Raw genomic sequence first — 12216 nt, 5'->3', positions numbered from 1 at the left:
GGAATGCTATATCGATACGATAGTTAAAATAATGAAACATCAGAAGATAAAGTTAAACGATCTAAAAGTTCTGTGGACTTGACCCTAATTCCGCATACTGTCCTAAACGATAACAAAGAACGTCTACTAAAAAAAGTTTAAAGTCTTGTCCGGTTATCGATTTGGCAATGATAAATAAAACACTAACAGCATGTCACTCGAGGATCGTGTTGAAACATTAATCTTGCTTTCGATCGATTATTGCGGAGACTAATACTTACCTGCAATCCCGACACGTTTGCGACGTTAACGATCTTGTCCTCGCGTTGTAGGATTCCTACGGGAGAACGTATTCCCGAAGAATCGGGGTGCATGGAGGATGGCATTTCGTCCAGCTGCGAATCCGACGAGTCCGATTTCGAAACTTAGGAAAACTGCATCTCGGCGAACGGCGCAGGGACGTGAATTTCCACGCCAAACATCGTTCTCCCGAGATTACTCGACGCTACCTACCTTGTAACACCGATCGGAAGACCGTGCAGGTTTTCATCCGGAACAATAAAAGTACAACGAATGTTCTGTACACTTTGAAGAATTTTTATTTAAAACTTATAACAAATGTCAAGCTATACCTACGAAGCTATACCTACATCCTAATTAGAACCGAAGCCCTACCTCTACGCATTTCGAAAATGAACTCGCGTCACTCGTCGTTACTGTAAACTCGAACTTGTATTAAATATGAGCATCGCAGACGCGCGAGGAATTTCTGCGTCGAACGACGTACGTAGTACCTAGAGGGCTAGCAAATCGGTGGTGCGACGAGTAACTCTGAAATTAAATCGGTTTCTCGCTGAGTTCTCGATATACAGGGTGTCCGAGAATTAACGTGAGAACCGAAAATGGGTGGTAAAATGGTTCGTTTTTGAATTATTAACGAAAATCACCGACCAATCACAGCATAATTCAAAAACGAGACAATCAGCTACCCTAAATTTCCGGTTTTTACATTACGCCGACCAAGTTTGCCAAATTCGAGTCGCTACGCAGCACATTTTTAATAAAAGCTTTTACGAGCGATGGACACAGTGGCTTGCGCGATACGGTTTTGAAATCGGTCAAATTTAAATCTTGATAGCAGGGAAACTTTCTAAAAGCTGCAATGTTTATGTCCCGGTCGACGGTGTACAAAGCTCGAACGGTGGAAAAAGGCATGCGAAGAAGGTCAAGAATTTTGAACGTTTCGAACGAAACGTTCGAGCATCGCTCCGAAACTAATACTGTTTGGTAATCGAGTTATACTTATGAATTACACGAAGATCGGGATGGCTGAACGATAGTTCCTTAAACGATACGAGAACGAATGTGACCATCGCAAGATCTCTCTTTGACGGATACTTTTATCGACGTGAAATAAACAAAAGATAACACAGTCGGAATAACGAGATAAGAATTGCTCTTTAATGTGAAACGTACATCAGTAGATGGTAAACATAGCTTTAAAAAACAGACTACAAGTTCTCGATCGGAATTTGATCAAAATTGTGCCCTGTACGATATTAATTGACCGGAAACGAGAGACTGGGAAATATCCGTCCGCGTTGATATTTAGCAACGATTACGAGAAATAATCATACTCGACGTTTCCTGCATAATTTAAGAGACAATGCAAACGGTAGCAGCGAAGGATCTTTGTTGGCATGCGACCACGGTACCTCGGAGAAATTTAACCGGAGTCTGGAGTAACGTAAATTATTATAACAACGATACACGTGTACCTCTTGTCGACGGAACTCCGCGAAAACGTCGAAATAAATTCTTGGAATCTTATTGTCTGTCTGGCGTTTCGCAATGCGCGCAATTTTTTATATAACTATCCGTTCGGACACTTTTCCTCTTTCTATTATTCTACCAGTGTTGATTTACATAGCCGAAATACTCGTTATGGATTATCGAAAGACTCCTAAGACTTGTTCGACCGTACGTGCACTCCTCGAAAAACGCGTCTTTTTCTTTTTCGTTTGATCGGTAATAATCGAAAGCCGATCGATCGATCGTATCCAATGTTTAAATCGCGACATGAAGTATTCTTGATGGGCAATTTTTTTTCTCCGCTCTCCAATCCCAAACGACGAACGGTGATTTCGGTTTGTTATTTTTCCAACGTCGAGTGCACGCGCGTTCGCAACTACGGTAAACAAAGTAAAAGTACAACGACGGATGGGAGAGTTAGTCTGCCGTCGTTCGCAATGAAACTACTCCGTACAATTAACGAAAGATATTTGCGCTTCGATTCTCTTGTGCTAATGTCTGACGTTCGCTACCAAGCTTTTCTATGGAAACGTGAACACACTCTACGTACGCATAGGCGAAAATTTTGACGAACAATCGTTACACACCATATAACGTCTAATATAAAAAAGCGTGATCTCATTCGTAGTCTGCGTGTAAGACATCGTTAAACGTCGTCGATAGAAACTAAATATAATGGTCGATCACGGTCAACCCTCTTATAACACGGTACTAACCTTGTTATAAGAGCGTGTTTTAGTTGTTATCGAGCGTAGTACAAATATCGCGAAGATTACCCAAACTGCAACGGGGAAGGTTCTATTCGAAACAAGGAAATCTAAAGGTTACACGGGCATTCTCCCATCCCTAAGTTACACGATTGAAATATAGACCACGAGGAAGGTGAGGTTGTTTAAGACGCATCGTGTATGCATGCGCGGATCGACAGGTGTGCGTCGGTCGATCGTTCGGAACGCGTTCGCTGCGATGGGATTCACTTGTTGGCATTCGTCTTCCATATGTACTTATTGAACTGCTCGTAGGTGATCCAGAGAACGATGTTCCAGGACACTAGTCGCGTTGAGCTCGCTACGAAGCCTTTGTAAAAAGAAGACGGTCCTTCCTTCATCAGCATACGGGTAGCGCAATCCCTGACGCCCTTGTACTTGCCGGGAGCGCTGTTCATGTAACGCGTCTTCACCACGTCCACGGGATTCGCCATCAACGTGGTGCACAGTCCTGCTACTACAGCGGACGTCACGTAACAAGGAATTCCGTCGCGGAGGTAACCGGACTTCAGGATGCAATCTTTGATGACATCGTAGCAGACGACCTCCGCCACATTCACGATTGCGTTTCTCGAGATGTTAGGAACGATTCCTAAACGAAAGAAGAATCGAGTAAACACTGGATAAGTGCGAGGCAGAATTGACTGGATAAATGCAAGATGACTATCCCCACCAGAGACGTTCCATAGATTCGAATGAAAGTTGCTACACTAGTGCGGCGCTGCCGCATCCGTCGAACGCCACCGCAGTAAACCGCGGCACGCTCAACGCACCGCACCGCGCCGGAGATGTGTCAGAAGTTCTGACTCGGAACACGTTTATTCTTCCGTCCTCTGTCGCATCACGTCTTTTTGCCGCATCGTATTTCGCAAGCAATTTTCAGAAATTTCTCGCGCTCATGTCGACGCATCGAAAGATGCGATAGTAGTCCTCCGGTTAAATCGCGTCCGTCTTCGACGTCTCGCCCAAAACGCATGCTGTGGCTCCGGTCTAATACCTCGGAGCTCTTTCTCTTCTTTCTCACTCTGTCATTTTCTACATTCGACGATCGACTCGAGCCAAATGGAAACACAGAATGGAAAACTCAACCGGAGAACCGCAATGCTTGGATCCCGATTTTCTTGCACTTATCCAATCTTTACTGTAATCGCTATATCTAAAAGGACGTTCCTCTGAATTTGTAACGGACGCAGGATCGAGAACACGGACGAGCGAAATAAGGGTGGTTGTCGCGATAGGGACAGCATCGAAGCCCGCAGAAGCTAGCAGTTCGCGGGTGATCTTTACACGCCGTTGCTCGAAGGAACGACGTGTTTCTGCATGCAAATAGCGAAGTTGCCGTGTAACCGCATACCTTTCCAAAGGCCCCGTGCCCCTTCTACGGCAGCGATATTCTTGTACGCCTGCAGGGTCGAGCTGTATCTCACCGATGATAGGCCATTATTTCCAGCCTGTAAGCGGACCTTGACGACATCGGTCGGTTGAGCAAGGAGCACCGCTACGGCGCCCGTCGTGATTCCAGCGGCGACGCATACGGAAAAATTCATCGACCCGCTCCTCTTATCACCTGGCAATGTAAAAGTCAACGGTGAAAATCGTCGTCGAAGCGAACCGATCTGTTCGCGAGAATGCGTTTGTCTTGTTCTTTTAAATCGTAAACAGGGATGCAGGGCGGGAGAACAGATCGCGCTCAGCGCGGTTAATCACGTTTATTAAGCTCACCGATTACAAACAATGCTATTTATACCTCTAACGATAACTTGAAAACGCGTACAGGACGAAACTTTGAAACGAACCGCGTGTCGAAATTGACCGAGTAGCCGTGATCAACGAACGATACTCGGAGAAAAGCGTAATCACTAATCACAGTGCAGTATTGTCTCGAAATAAGCAACTGCTTTTTGCCTCGATATAAGCACAGAACATGTGTAACGTTTTCTCTTTCTCTGGCGTGTATATTCTCCGAAACGACACTGTTAGTTGTACGTTGTTTGCCGCTACTCCGAACCCCCTGTTTTTTTTTCCACGGGTCCCTCTCGTCTCGCACGAGAACAAAGTCGATCCGAATAGCATACCTCCCTCGAGATAAGCAACTCGCCGGTCCCGACCGAGTTGCTTATTTCGAGACAATACTGTAATCGCGGACGATTATTCGCGGCTTACTCGTTGAACAAAGTACTTTCCGACCATTGAAACTAAGCGCGAAACTCTTCGTCGATCGATGGTGTCTCGTGGTATCGATTCGCACGATTTTAGCGACGGACCACTCGATGCGAGTATGCAAGCGTAATCGCGATACGATCTTTCGGCTTCTAAACATTTGTATGTGTATGTCGGTATATTCGCGGTTATCGTTAACACTCGTCGGTTCTACTAGAGATTCGTTGTTAAGAAGTAATAGCGACGAGTAAATTTGTGTCAACGAAAAACGAAAAACTTGTCGATTTCGAGAAAGAATTCCAAGATACACTCGGAAAGGGAGATTTGCCGAAAGTAAAAAAAAAAAATGAAAAAAAAAGGAAGGAAGATATCTCTCGTGAATACAGTAAAAAGTCTCCTTAAACGCACAAGCTCGAGACTGAACTTGCCCGTTTATCCCAGAGTTCGTGCATTTTCTGCAAGCGAGCTTCGACAAACAAATGAATAATAATTAAACAAAGTTTCATCGTTGCGTTAACATCGTCCCGGTTCGTGTTACACTACTCGGCGATCGAACACCTGGACCCCTCGAGGAGTATACACCCCCCTCCCAATGGTGGGGATGGTTTCTGTGCACTTATCGTATAGAGATTTGCGCGTTTAAGGAGACTTTACTGTATATGAAACTATAGATCTCCGAGCGTACACCGGACAGTTGTGCACGCAAAGTTAAAACGATCTCACGATTTGTCCAATTCAGCAGGAGGAGAGCATGCAAACAGTTGGTTCCTAGGATAACGATCTTCCTCCTCCCGGCCATTTTTTCGCTTCCTTGCGACGTACTCGACTCTCGGGAAGACGACCAGGAAAAAACGAGGCTGGTGTACGATTAAGAAAGCGAAAAGAAAAAGAAACGGTAAAGGAAACAGCGTCGCGCGTCGATGACGCTGCGTACCGATTCGCACGAAGAGAGATCGACGGAGTTTGCTTGCGATAGAGGCCTCGTTCTCGTCGTGAGGCGCCACGTGGTGGCCGATGGGTGTTCGGTGGATTATTGGAGCCCACCGGCTGTTACTTACGCGTGTGTATACTTATTCGTGTAACACAGAGAGATGGACGTGTGTGGCGCATCGCACGCGTGTCTCTACTCGGTTATATCGTAAGGATTACGTAATCAAAAAGTTAGGAGTTTCTTGGATGTACCGTCGATGATTCCAGCGTAGTATGACTTCACCGGGTCGTAGAGGCCCAACCGTATGCTGGCGAAACACATCTGTCTCTGGAGTCCCGCGGACAGACCTCCGTACAGGCTCCTGTAACCACCCTCGCTCAAGCTCACCGCCCTCACAATTTACCCTCAAACGTATCCCAGGGTACATTTTTTTTTTTTTTTTGTGTTTGTTTGTTTAGATTCTTTTCGATTTTTTTCTCTCTCTGTTTCCCTCTCTAATTTGCTCCCCTTCGTTTAAATTGACTTTACCGATGCTCGCGTATCGATCTCGTCTCTCCTCCTTTTTCCTCCGGTACTCGAAGCTTACTTCGTCTCGTTAAATCGTTAATCATTCGTACATTTCTCGGAAAGGAAGCTAGGCGGTTCTCCCTACGTGTCAGATACACGAAGGGAAGCCAATAATGCGTCTCTGATATATTAGAGAAGCACGAGAGAAAAGAGAACGGCTCGAGAGCCATTTTCTGTTAACTGGGAGAGAGCTTGGGCCGAGAGAGCTGGACACGGTTATGATATATCGTATTCGCGGCGGAAGCGCAACCAAACAATGCACCGGTCCAGTTAATCGCGAACGCAAAAAGGTAACCGAGCAAAGGTAAAAGTAGCCGAGCAAATGTAAAATAAACAGAAAGATAAGAGTCGAACGGAAACAAACATTTCTCGGAGGGGGTGGCAGTTGTTCGAGTGTTCGCGAGGTGCCTTCCCATGGCGTTTGTATTCGAATTTCTCTTTCGTGGAATTTCTCGTTCCGTCTAGAAACGATCGTCGGCAGAGTTGCTCGAATTGAAACGAACGACGCCGTTCACCGTCGACGTTCCGCAGAAAATGGAAAGGCACCTCGCGCCTGCGAGAGAGAGAGAGAAAAAAGAAACAATAAGGGGAGAGAACGGGGAGTGCCATAGACCAGTTCGTTTATCCGAACGGAAATTGTTTACATAGTCATTGGTAACGAGATCGATCGCATCGGCGATCGGTCGATAGCACTCGAACCGTAGATCGTACCGAAGCTAAGAAAGAAAAAGGTAAATATAAACGACCAAGACCGATCGAGAAAGTAAATAGTTGTCGGTGCGTCAGCAATTTATCGGACTTCTACTTCGCGATTCCATTACCATAATTATACCGATCGATCTCCTTCTGTCGTTGTCGCTGCTCGAGCGAAACAGAGCGTACCTACGTTTTATTAATCAAATTCATTGTCTCGAACGACTAGTTGCTTTTCGATTGCTTGTATCATTTGTTCCGACCACGAGCGATTAAGCGAACGTTAACGTATCGCGTGGCCAGGCCACTCTCGATCGACGCGAATATAATTAGATCGTTTTCGGAGCAAGACAACGACGACAGAGGCGTCGATCGGCCCGAGTATATAGCTAGCGAGCATTTATATCGGTAGAGTTAGCGAGCATCACGGTGCCAACGACAGAAATCGAAGAAATCACCGATATGTTAACGAACTACCAAAAGCTGTTTCAGAGAGAGAGAGAGAGTTATTTGCGATCTAATTGCGATTACAATTACTAGGGAAAACAGCCCTACGGATCGGCCAGCACGTAATTTAAATTGAATCGTCGAGCGGGCGGAGAGAAAAGCTGCCCGCGGTATTATTGATCCGGATAGGAAGTACCGTGCGCAACGGTCTATGTACAATCGTATCTGCATGGTTTTACGTACCCCTTTGTTTCGCTTAAATCGTGTTAAGGATCGTGAATAACGTACCTTGTTCCTTCGAATCTGACGATGTTCTTTACTGTACTCCACAACCCTGGCTGCGAGTTTTTCATCGCGAGCATGGAGCCGTCCATCGATGTGACGAGGAGAGGACGGGTTTCCCCGGCAATCTACGAATCGCGAACGAATTCCTTTATACGTAAAGTATTTCATTTTCTTTCGTGGCGATAAAATTGTTAAACGAGCAGACGTGTTTACTAGAGCTGTTCGCGAGTACTCGGATAAAGGCGAGCCGAGTTTTACTAGTAGCTCGGACAGAAGCGAGCGGCTCGGACCAAACCGAGTAGCTCGAAGAGACGCGAGCGCCTCGGAGGAGGCGGATTCACGTTGCCGAAACGTGACGGTCCGTGTCGTATAGTCTGAATCGACCTTTACTCGGTTCTTTCGAGCAACTCGCTTCTGCCCGAGCTAATCGGTTCTTTCGAGCTACTCGCATCTCACCGAGCTATACTCGGTTCCTTCGAGCTGCTCGTTTCTTCCGAGTACTCGACTCGAATCGAAAACTGGGTCTCGGCTCGGCTCGACTCGGCTCGCGAGCAACTCGAAACATCCGAGTTTTCCGCAGGCCTAGTGTTTACCTGCATTCTGACTTTCGCCGTGTCCAATGGAAACGTCGTTAAATCGGCTATACAAGCCGCGGTGCCCGCGGTGAGAAGCTTGAACACCATAGAGAGGTCGGCCGGTGTCGTACTCATTTTTGTTATCTCTGGTCGCCTTGCTCTCGATTTGCTTGCTTGGTACACGTCGTGCGTCTAGGGGTGGTGCGTGCGGGGGAGTATAGTGCGAACTTTCGTGTTTCTCGACTCGTTTAAATCCCCGCGTGACTGTGTACGATCCTTCGAGATTGCTCGAGTTGTCCGAGCGAGATCCTTTGTTAGAAAAGCGATATGTACACTATATACAGTGTCCTACCGGAGGACAGGAACCTTTAGATGTTCATTTAGCAGACGGCTAATTTAAAGGTAGAACTTTTTAGGTTCCCTGAAGTGATCAGGATACGCATGCAGTCCCCCCGACCGCGAACACTCGTGTTTGATGTCTTGATTGTGAAGTACTTTATACATACTATTCTTCTGCAAAAGAGAACAGAGAGAAGACAGATTAAATGCGAGCGTGTGGGATCTGGACGTAGGGGAAGAATAAGATACGGTAAAGTCTCCTTAAATGCACAAGCTCGGGACTGAACTTGTGCGTTTGCAAAATCCTTTTAGGTCGTATCTGTTCTCGGTTCAGTTTCAGTTTGAAAAACTAGGTCCTTTTACACGCTGATGCTTTCTGTGCATTTATCGTAGAGAAGTTTGTGCATTCAAGGAGACTTTACCGTATCTGGAAGAAACTACTTCCAATCCCGACGATGAAGTTGCTAAATTTGTTCACAAGAACGAGTAACTTCTCGAATAGATAACGATCCAAGTTCAACGACACCGTCGATCGCTCGTCGGAAAGGAACACGGCACCATCGACCGATGAGATAATTGCCTGTTACCGGAGCACGAATACTAACATTATCGCGAAACGTCGCCGTCTCGCTACCGTTGCAATTCCGCGACGGAATTGTTTGGTCTGGATGGTTTATCGCGAAGCGTGCGTCATAATCTCATGCACGACGATTTTCTTCCCACGGTCGATTTTTAACACAATGCTAGCACGCGACGCGACGCGACGCGACACCGATGCACTGCTGCCTCTGACGTTTCGCGTCTCGGTAAGCGTGGCCAACCGAACTTAGATACAACCACGGTCGCGAAAATAGAATACGTAGAAAAAATATTGGAGAACAGCCAGTAAGAAGACGTCTGACTCGCGTTATCTTATCCGATCGATCGATCTGGATCCGAGTGCTCTTTAATCTTTTTATCCAGAACGAAATACGACATGTATCGATGTATGAGTTTAATGTCTCGTCAACCACGTGGTTATCTTGATATTGCCTAGTTTCGTAGTTTTTTTTTTCTTTTTATATATATATATATAAATATATTTCAAATCGAAATGGAGTAGCGAATTATATTTACTGTACAACGCAATTGCGGCCATGAGGCTATTTTCGTCAAAGTCAGAAAGTACTGCGCGTAATTAGGGTTCCGACGTAGAGCGCAGGATGATTTTTCGATTCTTCAACTTTTAACGAACGCGCCATCGTTGCTCGATTCCAACGAAAAAACTCGCGAGGAATACAGTTGGCTAAGGAGAATCAGAACAAAGTCTAGCTCGGTTTAGAAACGTGCAGTTCTGCTTACGTCTTCATTATTCGTGCCAGAATGAATTTCGATTTCGCGTCAGTCTCGCAACGCGTGGGATACTTGACGCCGCAAGGATTTATTTATACTTAGAACGGATGTAAACTAATGGTAGACGGTGCCCTAACGCGACCTTTCTCTAGTTAAAATTTCAAATGTAAGGCAAAAATATTTATGGAGAGCGTCGGTCGGCGTCGGCCTAACACTTGAAGACATCTAGAAAAGATACGCTACGCGGACAAGTCCCAAATATGTGTATACATATACAAAAATCGATGTAAACGTCGACCTCGACGTGGCAAGGACGTCCAGGGACTTTTCCGACCATTATTCAATCCTCCTTGTGCCGAGGGTCCGACACCATCGTTTTTCTTTTCCGTATCGCCTTCTTAAAGCGAACGATCACGTAAAGACACCAGCCGCTCTTGGTAAGCGTATTCTCTTCCAGAAATTTCAAAAAATGTCAAGTCAGACATCGTTCGCATATACGTATACAAAGTAAACTCGAAATGTTATTCGCAGGTAAACGACAACGTAGACAAAGGTTGAAATTGCAAACATCGAGGACCGCTTTACGTGACCTTCGGCTGCCGATTTGGTTATTACACCCAACTTACAAACGTATCCCGATTTAAAATTCTTCCTTTCTAACGATCGCTGGAACGCCTTGAAAAGGCGCAGTTCCTGCAGTATCCTTGCGCACGATAATACAGTCGCTGGAAAGGTGCGAGTACGATATTGATTATCCTTGACGCGAGCGCGATGGCTATGTGTGGATGCAACTCGTCCGTGTGCCCTTTCACACATTTTTAAACGCGAAACGTATCGATCGCGAATGTTTTCAGGGAAACGGACGATTTATTTTAAAGCGGTGCACCTGCCTTTTGCGTTCGTGTTTCGTTTTCGATATCCGTAGTACATTCTTGGACGACGAGAAAGTTTTCGCGAAGCTACTTACCAATTCCTAACGACCGCGGTATAGCAGGACGGGTTTAACGATTCGATGTGTCGATTCGACTTTTCGCGCATATGCATTGCAGCAAGGGACCGCGTCGATAGCATCGAGCGAGAAACATAGCCGACACGATGAAATTTTCATTCGCATTTCAAGCTTAAACGCTATAATCTGTCAACGAACATATGCGAGTCGTACGCGCACGTCTAAACGATAATGGAACACGAGTCGCGGAACCATTCGACGATAAACATCGTACAAAGGAAAATGAAAAAACGTTTGCCGATCAAATTCAAGGCGCGAAGAAATGATAGGTCTGCGATCTTGTAAAAGAATGTTGCAACGAATGATTTCGAAGAAAACTCTTGGTAGTCGAAACATTGGAAAGACAATGGTGGATAGATGATGGAAGAAACGAAGAGAAACGATGGCTAAGCTGAGCGAAATGTACTTACCAAGTGTACTGTGAGTGGATAACAACACAACTGGAACAGGTTACCGTGAAAGCACCGTTTATACCGGCTCGTCAACCAATGGCAATCGCCCACAGTCGAATTCCGCCTATCAGCGGCTACCCGTGACGTCAGACTCGACCAAAAGAAGCTCAGCTTGCGACTGGATCGATAAGCTTCAGGAACGCGATGGTGTGATACCCTTTTGGCTGCATACGTCATATATATGTACGTGCGCATAACGGGAGGCAGGCGCAGAACGTTCGCCACCCTTCCCACTCGAAAGGGTTACGAACCACGGATCGTACGCCCCTGAACTGTAGCAAGATTTTATTTTGCCGTCGTTGCTTTTTACGTAAACACGTACACGACACACCTAACGTTATCGCCTCGAAATCTCCGCTTCTCTTGACGGTAGAAAAATACGTCTCGAATGGAATGATGAATCGAAGGAATCGATGAGAGAATTACGATCGGTTGATCAATCATTTCAAAGTGAAATTTTTCGATATCCCGAAGTCATATTTCACATATTTCTCTACATTTCGATCTTTTGCAATGGACTCTACCCTCTTATCGTAGTTCCTTTACAAAGTGAATTAGAGATAACATTTTTTTTTTTACGCATTTCGTCGATGAATTCTCTTCAATTAAGATCGTTCGACGAAGGTAAACTGAGACTAGATCGTCGAAACACTCGAAATGTTGTGACTAACGTTTTCGGTTTATCTAGATATGAACTTTTCAGCTCCGAATGTCAAGTAGAGTTAGCGGCTATCTTATCGCTGTAACAACGGTGATATAATAAATAGTTTCATGATGGTCATGCGTGCCTTTTGGCGGAATAGATGATTATCGAGTTCTAAATTAAAAAGGAAGTAGTTGTACAACATGTGAAATTTGATATGCTTTA

At 45.5% G+C, this 12216-nt stretch overlaps 2 protein-coding genes across 11 annotated transcripts in view; one reads left to right on the top strand and one right to left on the bottom strand.

Annotated features, from left to right (window-relative positions):
- The window catches only part of LOC128878914 (cytosolic carboxypeptidase 1-like), a 32753-nt gene extending 32189 nt beyond the window's left edge, over positions 1-564 (top strand). For all 8 annotated transcript variants that reach the window (XR_008457522.1, XM_054127602.1, XM_054127597.1 and 5 more), the window contains one exon: positions 312-564. Coding sequence is in view for 1 of the 8 variants with exons in the window: in XM_054127602.1 (XP_053983577.1) it covers positions 312-408 (97 nt within the window). In the remaining 7 variants the exon portion in view is untranslated. The remainder of the gene's footprint in view (positions 1-311) is intronic.
- LOC128878970 (dicarboxylate carrier SLC25A8-like) lies at positions 556-11463 on the bottom strand. 3 transcript variants are annotated; one of them, XM_054127678.1, is made up of 6 exons: positions 11307-11463; positions 8235-8729; positions 7645-7766; positions 5901-6010; positions 3913-4125; positions 556-3150 (listed from the first exon to the last, which is right to left on the bottom strand). In XM_054127678.1, the coding sequence occupies exons 2-6, from the start codon at positions 8349-8351 to the stop codon at positions 2765-2767; spliced, it is 948 nt and encodes a 315-aa protein (XP_053983653.1). In that variant the 5' UTR covers positions 8352-8729; positions 11307-11463; the 3' UTR covers positions 556-2764. The 3 variants fall into 3 exon arrangements, with proteins under 3 accessions (XP_053983653.1, XP_053983663.1, XP_053983672.1); XM_054127688.1 differs by lacking the exon at positions 11307-11463 and adding an exon at positions 9161-9302; XM_054127697.1 differs by lacking the exon at positions 11307-11463 and adding an exon at positions 8978-8996.
- Positions 11464-12216: the final 753 nt, after the last annotated feature.

This window comes from Hylaeus volcanicus, chromosome 1, assembly GCF_026283585.1.
Source record: "Hylaeus volcanicus isolate JK05 chromosome 1, UHH_iyHylVolc1.0_haploid, whole genome shotgun sequence".
NCBI lineage: Eukaryota > Metazoa > Arthropoda > Insecta > Hymenoptera > Colletidae > Hylaeus > Hylaeus volcanicus.
Note: the sequence above shows the minus strand (reverse complement) of the source record. Positions and strands in the feature narration are given on the sequence as shown.

What these genes read in the sequence shown, in the direction of transcription:
- LOC128878970 (XM_054127678.1), bottom strand. Translation starts at nt 8,351, where the DNA reads ATGAGTACGACACCGGCCGACCTCTCTATGGTGTTCAAGCTTCTCACC. An exon ending in CTACGCTGGAATCATCGACG is followed by an intron (nt 4,126 to 5,900) that starts GTACATCCAAGA and finishes TTACATTGCCAG; the next exon opens with GTGATAAGAGGAGCGGGTCG. An exon ending in GGCACGGGGCCTTTGGAAAG is followed by an intron (nt 3,151 to 3,912) that starts GTATGCGGTTAC and finishes TCTTTCGTTTAG; the next exon opens with GAATCGTTCCTAACATCTCG.